The 18748-nt window shown below is 34.4% G+C and overlaps 1 protein-coding gene across 7 annotated transcripts in view; it reads left to right on the top strand.

The window, feature by feature from the left end:
• The window catches only part of ASCC3 (activating signal cointegrator 1 complex subunit 3), a 283273-nt gene that overhangs the window by 94234 nt on the left and 170291 nt on the right, over nucleotides 1-18748 (top strand). For all 7 annotated transcript variants that reach the window (XM_050709555.1, XM_035561717.1, XM_035561719.2 and 4 more), the window contains exon 11: nucleotides 10261-10425. In XM_050709555.1, coding sequence (XP_050565512.1) covers nucleotides 10261-10425 — 165 coding nt within the window. The remainder of the gene's footprint in view (nucleotides 1-10260; nucleotides 10426-18748) is intronic.

Raw genomic sequence — 18748 nt, 5'->3', positions numbered from 1 at the left:
GTTATCTGCATTCAGTCATGGTTATTTAGTCTAAGCATCAATTCATTTAAATTTTTCTTAAATGTCATGCTTCATTTACTTTTAGTCATTCTCATTTTTCACTTCTGGACTCTCAGTTGTTTTGCACTTCTTGGATTAAGTTGCCCAAAACAAAAAGTTTGCTCCAAGGTCATTCTGCTGCTGAGCAGAGTGAAAGGTTTATTTTTATTTAAGACCCGAGGGAACAGCTTGAAGCTGCGATGGGCAGTTCAGGCTGGATATCAGGAAAAGGTTCTTCATCGAGAAGGTGGTTGGGCACTGGGACAGGATCCCCAGGGTAGTGGTCACAGCACTGAACCTGCCAGAGTTCAAGAAGCATTTGGACAACACTCTCAGACAAGGTTTGATTTTTTTTTTTTTTGAGTGGTCCTTTGGGGACCCAGGAGTTGGACTCAGTGATCCTTGTGGGTCCCTTCCAACTCAGGATATTCTATAATTCTATGATTCTGTGATTCTATTTAGCATGTCCAAATAACAGCATTTCTGTTTCAAGGTTTCATTTTTTGCACCAGCATAGCATTCTTCATTCACTTTCAGACTGGTGTACTTTTTCTCTTTCCCTTGCCCAGTTTTTACATCCTGTATTTGTTCAGACAATTATTCCAAAGGGTCAGATTAATCTATTTTTGTTTTAGCCATCTGTAAGTTAGGCAAATAGTATAAACTGATTGCATAGACTTGTAGGAAGAACGCTATAGAGAAAAGACTTCTAAGACTTTCATACTGAGATAGATGAAATGAACCAGCAAGAGGGAACCCAGACAACAAGTTTAGATGGTGAATTTATAAAATAAGTTAAATGGGCAAGATAGGCAAGATGAATCTCATCCTCAGTGTAGAATCTTGAAATTTGATTATGGAATCTCATTCATAAGTGCATCTGTTCCTTCAACTTAGTAAAGCATTTTTGAATTCTTACTTTGTAATCCAAGGCATTTACAGTTCCATGAGGCATCATGTCAATTGAAGGTTCAGTGAGTATAATCTTTAGGATTACTCATGAAAAAATATGCAATAGTATTGAGCTGGATAAACTTCTGTGGAACTCCATTTGATAACAACTGTGAAATGTTGGTGTTTACTCTGAGCGTTTAAAAGATCCTGCTAAAATCCAAAGTGTGTGCAAGTTTTTAGTTAGTATAACTGGAGAATAAAAAACTGCAACAACCTACAGTACAATTGATAATCACCTTCAGCACTGGTTGTCATTAATATTAGCATATGTAATTTTTTTTGGAGTGTAGACTTGAAAACAAATTTCATGAAATAAAATTTGCATGAAAGCAAATTACTTGCTGTTTGGATTGTGTCTGTGTGAACAGATGTCACAAAATTGGCTCTTGGTGCAATATCTGTTTAACATCTGCATCTCAGCTGAACCAAGAAACATTTCTTCAGCTTACACTTACTATGCTTCCGAATCAGTGATTTGCATTGATTCTCAAAAAAAATGGTTTGGGATTTAAAAAAAAAAAAAAAAAGGAAATTCTTCTTCCTTCCTCTAGCATACAAATCTGTGAAGGAAAATAAAACTGTTGAGAAAAGCTTATGTTAAAAAGGATACTTGGAACCAAATGCCACTGTGCCACTGTTGCAAACTGGTCCTTTTTTTTTTTTTTGACATTGTATTAGGTTAATCCAGATCTCAGGGTAGTGGTTTACAGGAGCAGAAGAGAGGGGTAAGGAACTGATCAAGAACAACTGCTTCTTGGAGAACAGTTCCTCATACGAAGTTATCTCTGTATTCCAGAGAATGAATGGGTATTTGCTCACTTTTTTTTTTTTTTGTGCTACGTAAAGGAACACGGTCACTTTTGCTCCCTACTCTGGCTAATTTCTAATTTTTGAGTAATAAATAAACAAAAGGTTCTAATTATCCTAACAAAAGTTATTCTCAACTTCTTATATTTACAGTTTATAATGAGATCTGCAGGACCGTTGTGACAAGTTTTAAATGTATGCCTGTATAATTTCATTGGAAAAACTGAGAGCTGAGATAGTCTTTTATCTTTGCCTGCTTTAACAATAAAATAAAATAAAGGAAAAACATTTTTAAATTTGTGGGGAATATCGTTCTATTTACAAAAAATCTTCCTATACTTAGTTTTTCCCCGTAAGTTGTCCAGTAAGCAAACTTATCAATTTTAGCCCAAATATTGCTACAATGCTATTTAAAAACATGGCTGTAGAGTGTTTGTGTGTATGTTTTGTTGATATTTTACTATCTCTGTTCTCTACGAAAAAGAGGCTGAGGGAGAAGAAATTGCAAAATAACACGGAGAAGACTTAATAACAAGCAGACTGTAAGCAGTGTCTCCAGAGACAGGCACTTGCTGTAAGTTGTCAGATCTGATTAAGGGAGCTATTGGCATCAATCAGACCTGACAGTAGTATATCAGAGGTTAGTATAACTATAATTAGTGAGCTGATTAACAGCAAAGAGGGAGAAAAAACAGGGTAATGTTTAGGATCAAACTCTGTTAAAACATTTAGATCATTATTTAAACTTGAAGGTTGAGTGGCGAATTACATATTTTATGATATAAGAGCTAAATTTCACAAAGCATGCAAGCTGCTCTTCCTCATTTGTAACTACGGTCGTTAAAATAAGATTTGTACTGACTTTAAAAAGATGGTGGTGGTGGTGGTTTTTTTTCCTAGAAGAAATCTAGAGGGCAGATGCTCTTACATTCTTTCTCAAGTAAGTGCTGTAGTGATCCTAATACTTACTGCTTTTCATAGTTTCTCCTAAGACTAATATAATTATTCCTCGTGTAAAGTTTTATATTCTTCCATTAACAGTGTAAAAAACTTCATTGCTTTCACAGCAACAAAAAGGAATTTTTCTGACTCAGCAGTCTCGTTGGCTACACTGGGTTTAATTCCATTTTATTTTGACTTTGGCAAAGTCCAATCATATGGAGGTTTAAATTTAGTACTGGAATTTATGCATGGATTTTGTAGTCAGTGGGACATCCAGCATTGAGCTGAAAGCATAAAATTTTAGATCTTAGGAACCTCCATCTATTATTTGTAGCTCTCTGTGACATTAACTGTACTACAACTGAACTAATATTGAAAAAATCAGGTCAATGGTACATGTGAGGTGTCATAAGTATCTTGCTCTGCTAAGTAGGTGTCAATCATTGCCTTTTCATTAGATGGGTTTGATGGGCTCTGTAAAGGAACAAAATCATTTGTAATTACAAGTTTCTAGGATTAAGTTATAAAATAAAATATGTTAAACAAAGTTATGTTTCTTCAGTTAGAAATTAATTTGCTGTTCTAATGAATTCTAGGTGGCTGTTTAAATTTTTTTGTTGTTCCCTTGTTGATTTCTAGCCTTGTTGATTATTGATGTTAGCTTTGATGGCTTACTAATTGGTGCTGTTATGCATCACTTTAAGCCACCTCTGTAAGTCTTTCTAACATGAAATACTATCTTTTGTAAGTGTAGCCTGACTACTGAATGTTTCAAAGATGCAAAGATATTTTATTCTGTATTGCCATTACTCTGAATGCTCCCAAATGAGCGCGCTGCCCAGCTTTGTAGTGTAAGAAATCTGCTTTACTGGAGACATAGTTCTGTTTTACCTATGTAAAACATAGCATCAGATGGTTGTCACTGATTTATGAAAAGCAATATATTTATATTCATTATTTAGTACTTCCTGCTTTCCTCCCGCAAATTCTTATTTTGAATTGCTGCCCTCTGTTTCACTTTCTATGTGTTTATTACACTCCCTGCCTGAGCTCTTGCTTGCATGAGGTTTTGTAAAATGCTTGACTAAATCACGCAGACTATGACTGCAATAAAAAGTAGGATAAAAACAGCATTACAAAAGTTGACTTGCAGGCTGATGCCTTTGTAACATGTTTTGACAGAGTTTTGCCTTGGAGAGTGCCAGAGTACCCTCATGGGGTGTGATATTGGGTATCTAATATTAAAATGTGAAAAGCTCGAAAGCATCATTGATGGGAAATACTTACAATTTGTGCAAAGCATAGCCCCAGCGTAGCAGCTTTCTGTAGAGAACTGCAGAATATGATGCATTCCAATGCAAGGCTCGTCTGGGTGGATGTGTGTAACTGCATGCAGTTTTCTGCATCTCCGTTTGTATGTGAGTGAAGCTTTTGCAGTGAACGTTCTGCAAGGGCCAATAAAAAAACACCTTGATAAATAGTTACACCATGAATAGAGTAAACTGTGTAGTATGTCCATGCCCCATGGCCAAAAGCTGTCAGAAGATGAGGAGTCCTGGCTGTGACTGAAGAGAACATGCTGTAGGATCAGATGCATATTCTTTCGAGTGTGGTGAGGTGGAATTAAGGATGTGTGTGAAGGAGTGGGAGAAGAGAGAAGACCAGTAGAGAGGTGAAAATGATAAAGATGAGGAAGCTATATTAACTGAAATCTACAGAACTAGATCTTTGAGAGAGTGTCTTTGAATACTGACAGAAAAGCAGCAGTGGCTAGACCAGAATTCTGTTGCCTTCCATCTATGATGAATCATTGTGCTGGAGACAAACTTATTACAGACAGAAACGTAGAAAGAGGATGGTTCTGTGCTTTCCGAAGCTTTTAGATCCTTAGACCTTTCATTTGGTTCATGAGCTAGTCTTTTTCTGTAACTGTATCTACAAATGGAATGGGCCATGAAAGTGTTTGTACTTCAACATCATCCAGGCACTCCTGAAAATACTGCTTTTAGCAAGTTTTCTGCTTTCTTGTACATGGAATGATGCTTTGTTTCCTCGCATATAATTTCAGTAAAATAAACCTTTTTAATCTACAGGTGATGAAATAACCTGTAGTCATACCTAATTATTGCCTTATGCTGTTAAAAGGCAAACTCCTTAAATACATAACATTCATTTTCTAATGGAGATTATGTCTTCAAGTTACTTCCAGGCTGTATTTTAGCTGTTTTCAATCTCTTTACCTCTGCTTAGCTTTGGCTTTGGTATCTTCAATCACACTTCTTCATTCTATCAACAAAACAAATAATTCCATCAGTCTTTGCACAGGAGGTAGCCTCTGGAGTACATAGCTGCAGGCATCAGGTGATTTTTAAAGTAAGGTTTGGTTTTCTTTTTCATTTCCTGAGGATGCTGAAATAGTAAGAGGATTAATTAATAGCAAGTGGTACAAAAGGTACAAAGAAATGCTAAGTAGCAGTTAATCCCAATGGTAGGTGTTTGCTGTTTCTCTGAAAAATTCCCCACCTTCTAGGAAAACTTCTACATGTACACCAGTTTGCCATCTCTAACAGTTCTTGCTGATGGTTCACATGATCTTATTAAAAGAGAAAAGTAAAAAAAAAAAAAAAAAATTAAAACACTGTAAGTTACCATGATTCCCATGAGACAACTTATTAAAAGAATTACTGCTCATAACTTCTTTCTGAACACAGTTAAAGAAAAAATTAAAACACAGAAGTGAATGCTAATCTGAAGATGAGTCAAGTGTTTGGGAGGTGGAGCAACCAATGTATTTGCTCAGGTGCAGTTGTAAGAGATTTTGTAAAAAGATACTTTGGTCCTTTAGAACTTCGTACACCCTTTACGATCTTTGTTGCTTTTCTAATCAGAGATTTTAATTCATCAATTACATTCAAGTTAGTTCTCTGGAATTATTTTACTGGGTAAGTCTAGTGCCTGTAAGATTGTCAGGTCTGTGTTTGGACTTTAAATCTTATGGTTGATACTGATTTAGTAGTTCTACAAAAGCCTTTACTCGTAGTCATTTTGTAAAAAACAATTTATTGAACAGCCCACTGGCAGCAAGATCTGCTTTCTGAATGGGGCTGATTATGACAAACTGTTGTTGTCAATCTTGTGTTCCTGCTGTTCATGAGAATGTTTCATTTTTATTCTCAGGAATGCCCGTTAAATCTCTGCTGTAAGAAATTAAAAATTTCTTTCTTTTATAGGCATTTCATCATTTCATTCAAGTGTCTTGTATTCAAATAGTAGTTGAAATATTTATTGTGCATCACAAATAAAAACTTTTTTTTTTAAAAAAGCACCTTTTAAAGAGAAATTACCAAAATTTTTTCTTATAGGGTGTTTACTCATCATAGTACATGAATTTATGTAAACCCATTTTCAGTCCCAAAATACAGGTTTTTATAAGTTCTGATAATGGAAAAAAAAAATGTTTAGAATTTCCCATGCAAGCCTACTTTACTTACCTTCCAGAAGGGTTTGAACACGTGTAAGGTCGACTATTTTTTGAGAATCCACTTTTAAGATAACAGAGCACAGAACTGAATTTACTAATCTGATGATTCACAACCATCTTTTTTTTTTTTATAATCAGACTGGTATTTTGTCTAAAACAAATATGAATACCACTCTTTGTTTCCTATCATCCCAGTTGATGCTCAGCCTGATGTCCTAGTCAACTAGTTCTTCACAGAATCACAGAATTGTAGAGGTTGGAAGGTACCTCAGGAGATCATTGGGTCCAACCCCAATTTTTTATACATTTTGGTTTGAAAATATTTGGCAGATAGGAAGAATAACCTAGATCTTTTGTAAGTGTTTTCTAAGTGTTTATCATAGTAACTAGGAAGCTATCTGTATTTTTTTTTCTGAGTTTCAATAGTTGTATGCATGAAAGGAACAAAAGGTCAGACAAGTGGTGGATATACTTGGAGGCTGAAGTAGCTAAAAGAGGGAAACCGTTCTTGAAAATAGTCTTGAAGAACTTAAAAGCAGTGATTTTTTTTAGTATGGGAAATTGTAGCTAAATATTTTATGTAGTTTGTTCTGAAATATTTTCATACGTGGATTGGACCTGTGGGAGTGTGAATCTGAGGGTATTAACATAGTTTTACTAGCCTCAGGGAGGGCGCACAAATTACTCACGCAGAAATCAGATACTAGTCACATGCAAGATCTGTTCAGGAGAACTTAAGAAGCAAGTGAAGAATTTAAAGGATTGCAAGTGAGCTATTGAAAAAGTAAACCTGCAGGCTGTACCAGCTGTTAGAAATTAATGGAAGATCATTTCCTCTCTATGAGACCATAGGCCTTTTCAGACTAAGAAAAACCCCATACATCAAACCCCATGCATTTTTCAAAATTTTCTGAAAATATGGTATGAAAACATAACTTCCTTTTATCATGAAGGCTGGCTTCTAAGGGGACTGAAAAGAAACTGCCAAAAATATTTAGCAAATTGTACCATTATAGAAAAATGCATTTTCACAGTCACTTGAAAGTGTTTGTCAATTGAGGTTGAAGTTACCAGCCAGTATTGTCACCTTTGACTTCATTTTTCAAAGTGAAGTAATTTAACTTTTTGCTTTGACTTCTTATGTGAACATTACATAAAGTAATAGAGATACATCAAATCACCCTGAACCTAAATGAAATCATTTAGGTTGAAAGTTTAGTTTTAAGCACGTCTTTTTTTGTTACAGAAGTTAAATGAGTGACAGTTGTCACCTAAGAAGACTCTTCTTTAATAAGCCAATTTTACTATTCCATGTTTTTTCAAGTCGAAAAAGTCAGTATGGAATCTTTATTAATGACTTTATATTTAATTAATTTGATGTTAATATTAATTTGATTAATCCAAAAATCATTGGAAAAAGAGACTTAGATGTGCAGAGAGAAATTTGACAGCAAAAATATTGACAGTTAACCCATTTCTATTCAGCCATACCCTAATAAAATTAAAAAAAAAAAAAAAAGAAAAAAAAAGATTGAAATGTCTTGCATGAGTTCTAGTTCATTAAACAAATGCGACAGTTTATTTTCCAGCTATTTCAATAGTGAAAGAGGTGAAGTGGTGAAATAGCAATATAAATGAACACACTTCTCAGTGTGCTGATAACTGAAGTCAAAGTATAAAAAAGAATATATTAAAAAGATATTTTAAGGTTTGGTTACTGGTTTCTTTCTCTGCCTCCATACACAAAGTTGAATCCTTTTGCTGAATCTAATTTTTGAGTTTATAACTTTGTAGATGAAATACATTATTTCTGAAAATTAATTACAAATATAAATGCCACCACAGCATTTAAAAGTAATTACAAGATAGATCATAATGCTGCTTTGTTTATTATTTTAATTGAAAAAATAATCTGTAGCTTTGTTAACGTTTGCTGGTAGTCAACATTTTCTTTTAGCTGATATTTTTAATTAGCGCCTTACATTTAAATTCAATTTAGAGTTTGAGACTACAAAGATGATTTGTTTGGGTTTTTGGTGGATTTTCTTTCTCAACTGTAATTTCTATCTGCAAAATAAATATAAGAAGCAATCTTATTTTCTGGCAAAATATTCTCTGGAGATCTCTAGTCTTACTAAATGAGACAGTATATCAAGTATAGCTTTTAATTCAGGTCATTACTTTGCATAACATTGCTTTTTTAAAATAAGATCAAAGTAAGAGAGCTTTATAATGAATATTTAGTCATCACTTAGAAACAGAAAAATTAATGATACCAATTTATATATATATTCTGATAACATGACTGGCATAAAAAACAACTGATCTCAACATTGCCAATTTAGCTTTAGCAAATTAACTAAGTAGCTTGCATTTGTAGTATTTCACACCTTAAAGTCTTAATATGCATTGCTAAATATATTTCCTCACTGTTTGCTAATTAATGTTCTGTGGAAGTACAGCTGCTATTTTTTTTGTGGTTGACATGGCTCATTTTAAAGTGATAACAGTTGCATCTGTAGTAGTGTTACAATTCGGTTCATAAATTATGGTCATACACTTTTACACCTACTATTTTGTAGGACTGCAAGCATTTGAAAAATCTGTATTTTCTAGCAAAATGCATGCAATAATATTGTGAGGAAATAAACACCCCCCCACGTTCTCAGTGATATGACTTGGTCTTTCTTCCATTTAGTTTTAAATATTGCAGGACAGGAACATCTTTTTGGATAACATCACAAAGACAATGGTCTTCAGAAGTGGTTCTTGGTAATTAGCAAAGACTAAGATTCTGAAAGTAAAATAATTGGTCTGGGACAATATTGTGAGGCATTGCAGGCAAAAATACTTCTCTGAGGAGAATTAATAAATATCAGGATATATCTTGCAATGAGAAGAGCATTCATAAATTCATGTTTTATAAAATGTGGTTTTTTTTATAATATTCTAAAAGAAACATTACTGGACAAAGTGATTTCTAGTCTTCTGAAAACAAAATGAGTATCTTTCACATGAAAGAAGGCTGGGAGAGCTGGACTGTGTAGCACAAAGAAGGCTTAGGGGGGATCTCCACACATTGTATATAAATACCTAAAGAGAGGAGGCTATGAGGCTGGATCAAGCTTCTTTTCAGTGGTGCCAGGGCAAGAGTAGTGAACACAAACTGAAATGCAGAAAGCTCCATCTGAACATCAGGAAACCCTTTTTACTTTGAGGATGACTAAGCACGGGTTGCCCAGAGAGGTTGTGAAGTCTTCTTCCTTGGAGATCTTCAAAAGCCACCTGGACATGGTCCTGGGCAACCTTCTCTGGATGGCCCTGCTTGATCTGGGCAAGATGGACAAGATGGCCTCCAGAGGTCCTTTCCCACTTCAGCCATTCTGTCTGTCAATCTGGGTTCCAAAAAATTTAAGGCAACAATTCTATTGCTTTCTTAAAGCTATTAATATTATTCTGATGGTACTTTCAATAATTGAATGTTAAGATCAGAAGAAATGATCTTTTTTCAGATTTGGATAGGCAATTTACACAGAAGTTTTATAAGTCATTGTTAGCTTTCTGTCTCCTTTTCCTAGCCAGGGCCTTGAAGTGTTATTCAGAATTAACCATTGTTTTTCTGGGAGGTCTTAGATGTTTACTGTGCTGTAATCAGTTAGAAATATTTTACCACAAATAGTTTTTAGAGGGACTTGAACGTTAAATGTCTTGCATGATTATGTAAGGATTTGATTCTGGACAAATATTTAATTGTTCTAATGTAGAAAATATATACAAATGGCACACATTAGCTTGAAGTTATTTGACGATAGTTCCATATATTTTTCCACGCTGAAGCCTACTATTTTCATGTCCAGCACATGTAGAATGCAGGAAACTGTGTCTGCCTCAAATATACAAAGCAGGTAAAACTTAAGGTAGCTTTGTAAGTTCTACATTGCCTTTACTCAACTGCATATTAAAATACATTTTTTTATAAAGTTGAGTTTGGATTTTTCTTTGTATATGCTTAATATTTCTTTTTCCTGCTCTCTCAGATGCTTGTGACTACTCCAGAGAAATGGGATGTAGTGACAAGAAAAAGTGTTGGTGATGTAGCCCTCTCTCAACTGGTAAAACTCTTGATTCTTGATGAAGTTCATCTGTTGCATGAAGACAGAGGACCAGTACTTGAAAGCATAGTAGCACGTACTTTACGCCAGGTAAGAGCAAAAAAATATCCACAAACCCGTGGTAGGAAATAAAAATGTTGAGGTGGCTTATATTATAATTTATAGCTATTCTGTGCTAAATATGAAGAAAAATATCTTTCTTCTACCTTCTCTGTTACATCAAATGTCAGATTCCTAGAATGCCTAATTTATTACTGAGCTGTTTCGTTACTTAATGTTTAATTATTTACTGTACAAGTAACACTAAACTGAAACATTTTTAAACAAATAATAATCAGGATAGTGCTTAACATAACCAAAATTGGAAGTATTTTCTTACCAGCAATGCTGATTTTTATTGGCAGATTTCATATAAGAAAAATGTTTTGAACGAAGAGCAGTGTCTAGAATCATTTCAACACTGCTAGAAAAATACTAAGTAATTTGTACTTCAGATTAATCAGTCTTTCTTTCTTACCCAGTGCTTTAGCACTACTTTCTAAATACCAAGATTTGAAATGGCAAAAGTAGAAAAGGATAAATTTTTAAAAATTTTTTCTAAAACTTTATAAAAAAGAAGGATTTACAGTTGGGCAACGAAGAGTAGACTCTGATTAGACATGCATTTACAAGAAAAATGAAAAGTGGAATTTAGAGATGAATAAAAGGGATAGAATTGGAATAAGTAAATCATTAGGTTCATAGAATGGTTTGGGTTGGAAGGGACCTTAAAGATCACCTAGTTCCAATCCCCCTGCCATGGGCAGGGACACCTCCCACTACAGTAGGTTGCCCAAAGCCCCATCCAACCTGGCCTTCAACACTTCCAGGGATGGGGCATCCACAGCTTCTCTGGGCAGCTTATGCCAGTGCCTCACCACCCTCCTAGCATTTTTTGCTTATATGTAATATAAATCAACCCCCTTTTAGTTTAAAACTGTTACCCCTTTTCCTATCATTAAGCTCCCTGACAAAGATGCCCTCTTCCATCTTTCTTGTAAGCCACCTTTCAGTATTAGAAAGTTGCTCTAAGGTCTTCTCTTCTCCAGGGTGAACAACCCCAACTCTCACAAACCTGTCTCCATAGGAGAGGTGCTCCAGGCCTTTGATCATCTTCATGACCCTCCTCTGGACTTGTTCTGACAGGTCCATGTCCTACTTGTGCTGGGGGCCCCAGAGCTGAACGCCGAATAGCTGCATTGGAATCTCATAAGAGCAGAGTAGAGGGGGTGGAACTGACTCCCTTGACCTGCTGGTCTTCTTTGGATACAGCCCAGTTTATGATTGGCTTTCTGGGCTGCAAGCACGCATTTCCAGCTCATGTCAAGCTTTTCCACCAGTATTCCCAATGTATTGTTGAGGAGAGGATAGAGTGGCATTCCTGTGTTTTTGTCAAAAAAACACATTATGCAGGAGTATTTAAATACAAAGAATCTGTAACAAGTTAAAAATAAACACAATTGGTATTGTTATGGCTATGCTTGCAAGCATGTTAAATGTTTAAAACCTCTTAGCATTCAAGATGCTTTTTTTTTTTTTGTGGTAAGGCTACACCAGCCTTATTAAGGCCCTTCAGTAGGGTTCCTTTTGTGCTTTCTGAATCATTTCACCTCCTATAAGAACGGCATAAAATTAATGTCTGCTGTGGTCTACCACAGTAAGTGTAAAGTTCTTGTATACAGAACAACCTAAATGATAATTCTTTAGAAGAAGCTAAACTGGGAAAGAATTTCTTTTTGTAGGGTAGGGCTCAGTAAAGTTTTCACTCCAAGGGCATGAAAGCTTAACCCATTTGATATTGTATTTTCTTTCTTAAATTGATTTGATTACCTTGTTTTCCTTAGGTGTCTTTAGAGTAAAGCATCTCAGTTTTTAGCAGTGACCGTGACGGTCATTGTCTTCAAGTCAGATTGCAAGTAATATTATTTCATGTTTTAGTGTGAAGTTTTATGAGACTTGTAAGGTAGGTTTCAGCTGTCTGAAATAGATGTCTAGAGCCATTTTATCTGCCCTAGCTTTTTCATCTTGGCCTCCTGCTTCTGCTTCATTTGGACACAAATCTCCCACATATCCTTTCCTTTTGTGTCTGTCAAGTCTGTGCAGATGTCTTCAGGAATAAAATGATCTGAGGCAATTATGTCTTGGGTACTGAATCCTACCCTTAGTGCATTTATTGTAATATAGCAGTATCTTGGTTCAACACTCATTTAAAAAATAGCTCTCTGGGGTGCTTTAATCTTTTAGGATTTCAAGGTTTGTTTTACCTACCAAGTTGGAGTTTAATTCATCTGGAATTGAAGCTACTCATTTGTAACCCTTCCTTAAGTGAAACAGTTGGGAAGAAAAACAAAACAAATCTTGAAATTAATAATCTCACCACTTTTCTGAATAGTTTATTTTTTCTAGATTGATAAGAAAGTCAATGGTGAAGATCACTATGAATCTTTATAAGAAAATTTTCAAAAGTAGGTAGTTGAGAAGGAAAATTTACAGTATAAAAGTAAACTAAACAGTTAAACAAAACCCCAAAAATATTTATAGAAATATTCAAAGCTATGCAGCAGGAAACAATTCCAAACAAAAATATTCTGAATTACAAGTGTCTAAGAGAGCTTGGGGACAAAGAGGCAGGCAGAAGGTGTTTCATAGAAGTTTTTTTTACCATTTTAATATGGAAACAAGGAAATAATCAGAGACTTGGTCTAAAAAATGTTTTACTGCAGCATCTGAGCCTGCAAGCATAGCACTGTGATTTTTTCAGTATACAACCAAAACTAATTAGGAAATTATTGGAACTCCTATTAGGTGTCTAAAAAGATAATGTAAATTTTCTGATTACAGAAGTATTTCACTGGAGTTCAGTGCAAATACTAGTACAGATGTTTTAAGTGCAAAAACATTCCACCTGATAAAGTTTTAATGATATTTTGCAAAGTAAAAATGTTGATTACATTTCTTTGGTACTGTTCCCTGCTCATAGTTCTGTTTTGTGCATTTCAATATAAATTCATAATTGTCACTGGAACAGGAACTAAACTCGGGATTTTCAGCCCATCTCTGGAGATGTCCTTCTGACTTCTGGTGATTTTATATAAAATATTAAGCTCCTCTCCAGAATGTAGTTCTAGAATGTATTTTTTGCTGGTAACTGTAGAAACATCATGCTTATTCAGTACTCTTGCAAACAGAAGGGAAGAATAAGGAGATAAGTTCTGAAATAAATAAATACATTGACCACATCAATCTAAAATATCCTTATGTCAATTACACCGCTGCAGTAATTGCCAAAATCAATTACCTGATTTGTGTACTGGTTTAAAGCATCAAAGCTATTGACTATTTTCTTCAGAATTTGTAGTGGAGGAATTCAGAAAGTGATTAAACTAGTTATTCAAGGAAAAATCCATTATAGATTATTAGTCACTAGATCAGACTGGTGGCTATAATAGCTGTGGGGCTTTGCTAGCAGGTGTCATTGTCATTTTCCCTGTTTCTGTACTGTTAGTAGAACATCCCTTTTTTGGCTACTGTGGGAGACAGTGTACTGGGGTAGTTGGATTTTTGGTCTGATCTGGAACTGTCATTCTCTTATATAACTTCTAGGACAGAACTGTGATAAATTCCTTTGAATACTACTTCAGTCTTTTTAATAAATCACTAATAGATATTCTAAATATGGGATGTACCTATATTTTCATCTGGATCATACTTCCCCTAGCTTGTATATGAGACAATGTTATGATTTCTATGCATGTTAGGATATATATTGCATGTACTGTTATATTTTGCACTGCTTGTTATCCTGTCTTACAAGACAATAAAATATATCTTTTGTTTTCATATGGAGTATGCAAAGGTTGTTTTTCTTATATTGTGGATAATAGAAAAATAGACCATGTTTTGTTGTGGGGGTTTTTTTCAGTCTTTTTAAGAATCAGGCCTAATGTGATCCTCTGGCACCATTGTGCCAGAAAATAATGCTTTGAGATATGTTTTCATATACAAAGATAGCCTTACAAATACATTCTTAAAACAGGAACATCCTGATGCATTAGCAGGTCCGTCCTAATTTGCACCTCAAAATTTCCAAATTATGACTGTACTTTCTTCCAGATGAACACTGAGTCACACCACTTACTGTAAGAGTTTAGCATGTTCTTTTTAACTTACGGCATTATTTTTAGAATCAGCTTTTTAAAAAACCTGGAAGGACTATATATATATTGGAAGTTCTGGCAGTCTTACAGCAGAGTGAACAGCATATTCGTCAATGTTTGCACTTTTCAGATTTTCAAAAATGTTTTTGTAAGTGATTTAAATTGACTTTGCAAAACATTTTGGTGGGAAAATTGCTTTGAGCTCTGTTACATATTGCAGGTATAACATCAAACAACTTCTTTGAATCCAATTTGTAGCTTTGATGTTTAAAGTTTTAGTGTGGAGCATAATACAGATGTAAAAATGAAATGCTTAAACTTTTTAATCAAAATTTCCACAGTTCTGTAATATCTACTAAGCTTATTAGTTTGAAAGAAAAAATGAACTGCATGACACTCAGTTCTTTTGTCATAATTATTCAGAGATGTTGATAACTTCTTTGCTGCTTATGAGACAAAAAAGCGTACCTGAATATGTGAGTTTTGATACCTTCTCTCAACTCTGAAGCATAAATTAAATAAAAGAAAATATGTAGTGAAAGACTTCACAGGTTTTGGGGAACCAAAGCTCATGTCTTAGACACACAAATATTTTTCTGTCTTATATTTCAGTTTCAATATAGTTATATCTTTGTATTAGGTCAACCAAGTGTCTAGATGAATAGTAGGTGTGTAGCTGTGTTCCTGATATTTCCTAAATGAGTTGTATGGATTAGGCGTGCTGCAATGACATGGCATCTTATCTCATATCTTTTAAAAGGGAATATGCACTTCCTTTAAACAAAGTATTCAATTTCAATTGAACTTTACTGACGCTATTTAATTATGGAACTCATTTATTTATGAGTTAATAGTATTGGAAATAAAAAACTTCAGGCTGGTCAGAGGAATATTTTAGCATATTTCTCACCATCATAGTAAATGCAAAAAAATAAATTCCTTAAATATTTTCTCATTCAAATATGCAATTGCTGAATATCCAAAACAATATGCAGGATAACATCTCACACAAACAGAAAATCACGCTTTCTCTTTGTTACTTTCTTTTTAATGCATGTTATGACACAGTAAAAGTATAGAAAAAATAACAATAAGCAAACATCACAATCCTGCAACTTCATGAATCTGCTTCTGTGTTTAACAATAGTCAGCTTAGCTATACTTAGATGTTTGCAAATGTTATTTTCAACAATATCACAATTTAGAATGCAATAGTCATTTGAGACAGATAGACTAGATTACGTTTATGATTTTAATCTTGACCCAAATATTGCTAAATTAACGTATTTTCCTTTGGAATTGGGGGGGGGTGTATTATTATTGTTTTGTTTTGTCTTAGTTTTTTACTGCAAATTGGCCAGTATTTTAAGGTGGATCTGTCTAGTTTTTCTTGTAGTCAGCTCCTCAAGATGACACAAAGGTCTTAGTGCCTTTAATATATATATGTATGTATAACTGTATTTCACTAGAATGTGAAATAAATGCTATCACCTATTCATATTTTTCTGCAGATAAGTTTTAAGTGAGTATTAAAAACGTGTAAAAAATCTAAATGTTTCATAAATCCTTCTCCTAATCCTGCCCAACCTTTGTGTCCTTAAAGGGCATAGTTTTGCTTCTAGACTTAGTTTTCAGTTATCTCATCATTTAAATAGCCACAAACTACACACAGTCTCCTTGGAAATAGTGATGCTTTTATGGCCTCTGGAAGATCAAGTGGAAGTTCCCACTGAGCCTAAGAAATTTTTGCTGACAGGCGGAGCTTTACATTTCATTCCACATTTAGAATGTGAATGGTTGGATCTAGCACTTTTCTACCTGTTTGTCACAACTTTGTCACACTGCTTACTTCCCTTCTTTCTCCATCCCTAATTATCATTCTTTTTCTTCTCCTTCCCCCTAGCAATTTTCATATTACCTTTCTGAGCTTTCCTTCCTAATAATGTTCTTTCCTCATGATGCCTTATTTAAGAAATTTTCCCTATGAGCTGTCATACAGTTTTCCTGCTCTGGATGCATCTTCATTGTCTCTAGTTTTTTATTCTCTCTTCTACCTCTTTTTTTCCCCCCTCTTGTGCCTCTTGACAATCAGAAGCAAACAAATCCAGAGGTTTCCCATTGAAAGCCAAATGCTGGATTTTTATCTGCTTGGGACTTCTCATGTTTTCGGAATCCCATTTTTGATTAAGAAAATTTTGGTTGTTTTTTTTTGTTTGTTTATTTTAAAAGAAGGCTGATAGCTAATGATCTAAGAACAGCTGATGAGGTCAGAGGAGGGAAGGTTCTTTTGTCTCCATATCTTGTCTCTAGCAGTAGCTGGCTGTAGTTCATTCAAGTGTTTTTGGAGACTAGAATGCATCGATAAATAATGGCATTGGCATTTGTTTGGTTATTCACATTTCATCTTGAGTGACTGCTTTATTCTTTTGCCCCTTGATGTTCCTTCTATATGCCCATTAGGTTTCTCAGGATCTCCTTAGCAAAACCTTGTACTGTAATGTTTTGTTCCTCACTTATAGTATTGTGGGGCTTTGTTCACTGAACTTTCTCATGTTTGCATCTGCTTTTAGAACATGTCAGCTAACTTGGGTATAGAACTTCTGATAGTTTTGGTTGTGGCATGTACAGAGGTTGAGCATCTCCTTCCTGCTATTCAGTTCTGTTCTTTAAGAATTACATGTACTTTATTTGCTGACACATCATCTTCGGAGCTTGCATTTAGATGCTGGTTCATTAAGTCTTCAGACAGGTACTTTAATAGTTGCTGCAGGATTCACTTGTTGCTATAAGAGTGTTTCTGGAAAATAGTTTCTTATTTAACTACTGAGGTGTATTTTAGAATGAGCTAAATTAAGATAAATTTAATTTGAATGGGACTGACAACGTACATTTACCTTTACGGCTGACACACGTATCCGTTATATTAATTCTACCAATCACCTCTTCTTATTCTTGTCACCAGTTATTTGTTTATTTACTGCATATCATGGATAAAATTATTGAGTAAAGTTGGGCATAGAAAGCAATTAGGTGCATCCCTTTTTAATTGCTGTTTTTCAATGATAAGTTCTTTAAAAACTGTCAGTTCGTCAGATTATCATAAAATTAATGCCTTACATAATTCTAGATGTATATTGTTATCTTTTCTGGCAGCTTTGTAGCTGTGTAAGAATGACTTTTAAAAAACAATATATTTAAAAAAACAAACAAACTTAATCTCCATTTGCTTGGAAATTGTTAGTGATCAGATATTTGAATGAATCTTCAGAAGCTTTTCTATTACTTTGCATAGAAGTGGTCAGGCAGTCATTCTGCACAACACTTTTTATGATCGATAGTTGAACATTTTTCCATTTTCCTGGTATATCCATGGAGTAAAAGGTAATCATGATTGTCACACTTTGATAATACAATAAAGCAGTTAAACTGATTTGTAGAAGACTTCATATTTCTTTTTTGTTTCTCTTTGGGGAAAAAAACAGTAAGCAGTATATGAAAAGGCATTTTGTCATTCAAGAAAAACTGACATGGCACTGTGCAGGGCATAGAAATCTCTTAATAGGTATATTCAAAGTGTAATTTCTTCAGGCAAAGTATTGCATACTTAATATTTAGCCAAGGTAAAATAATATGGCTTATAATAGTGCTTTCTGCATGGTTACATTTTTTCAGTACCTCTAGATTTTTTAATATGTTCTGAGTGGAGAACTGAGATCACAGTATTCTCAGGGTTCACGGGAAGCAGAGTAAAACTCATAAAATTACTTAACTAGATCGTTGCCTAGTAACATGTATTCTATGCGGAGTTGTAGATAACATCCTATGTAGAATCTTCAAAGCAGTATTAGTAGTTGCTTTTTTACTATGCACTTTTAATTTTGTAATTTTATCATTTTTATGTTACTGCTTTTTCCATTTTTCAGTTTTCCTAAAATGAGGAAATTAACACCTGTGTGGACTGATTGACTACTTAGTAATGCTTTCATTAAGCAGTGAACAAAAAATCAGTAAAAAAAAAAAAAAAAAAAAAAAAGGTAAATATTAGTGAAACATTCTAACAAACTTCCTTGTTAGGCATTTTGAAGTGGCTTTAATTATGTTCAAAATTCCCTGTGAGAATTCCTCCCCCTTCCACTCCCCCACTTTTTTTTTTTTTGATAATGTGAAAATCATAGATCTTGCAAGGGGCTGAGACTTGCACGTGTCTTAGTGGGTAT

Source organism: Cygnus atratus, chromosome 3 (assembly GCF_013377495.2).
Source record: "Cygnus atratus isolate AKBS03 ecotype Queensland, Australia chromosome 3, CAtr_DNAZoo_HiC_assembly, whole genome shotgun sequence".
NCBI classification, from domain to species: Eukaryota; Metazoa; Chordata; class Aves; order Anseriformes; family Anatidae; genus Cygnus; species Cygnus atratus.
The sequence above is the reverse complement of the archived record's forward strand: the minus strand, read 5'-3'. Positions and strand labels throughout refer to the sequence as shown.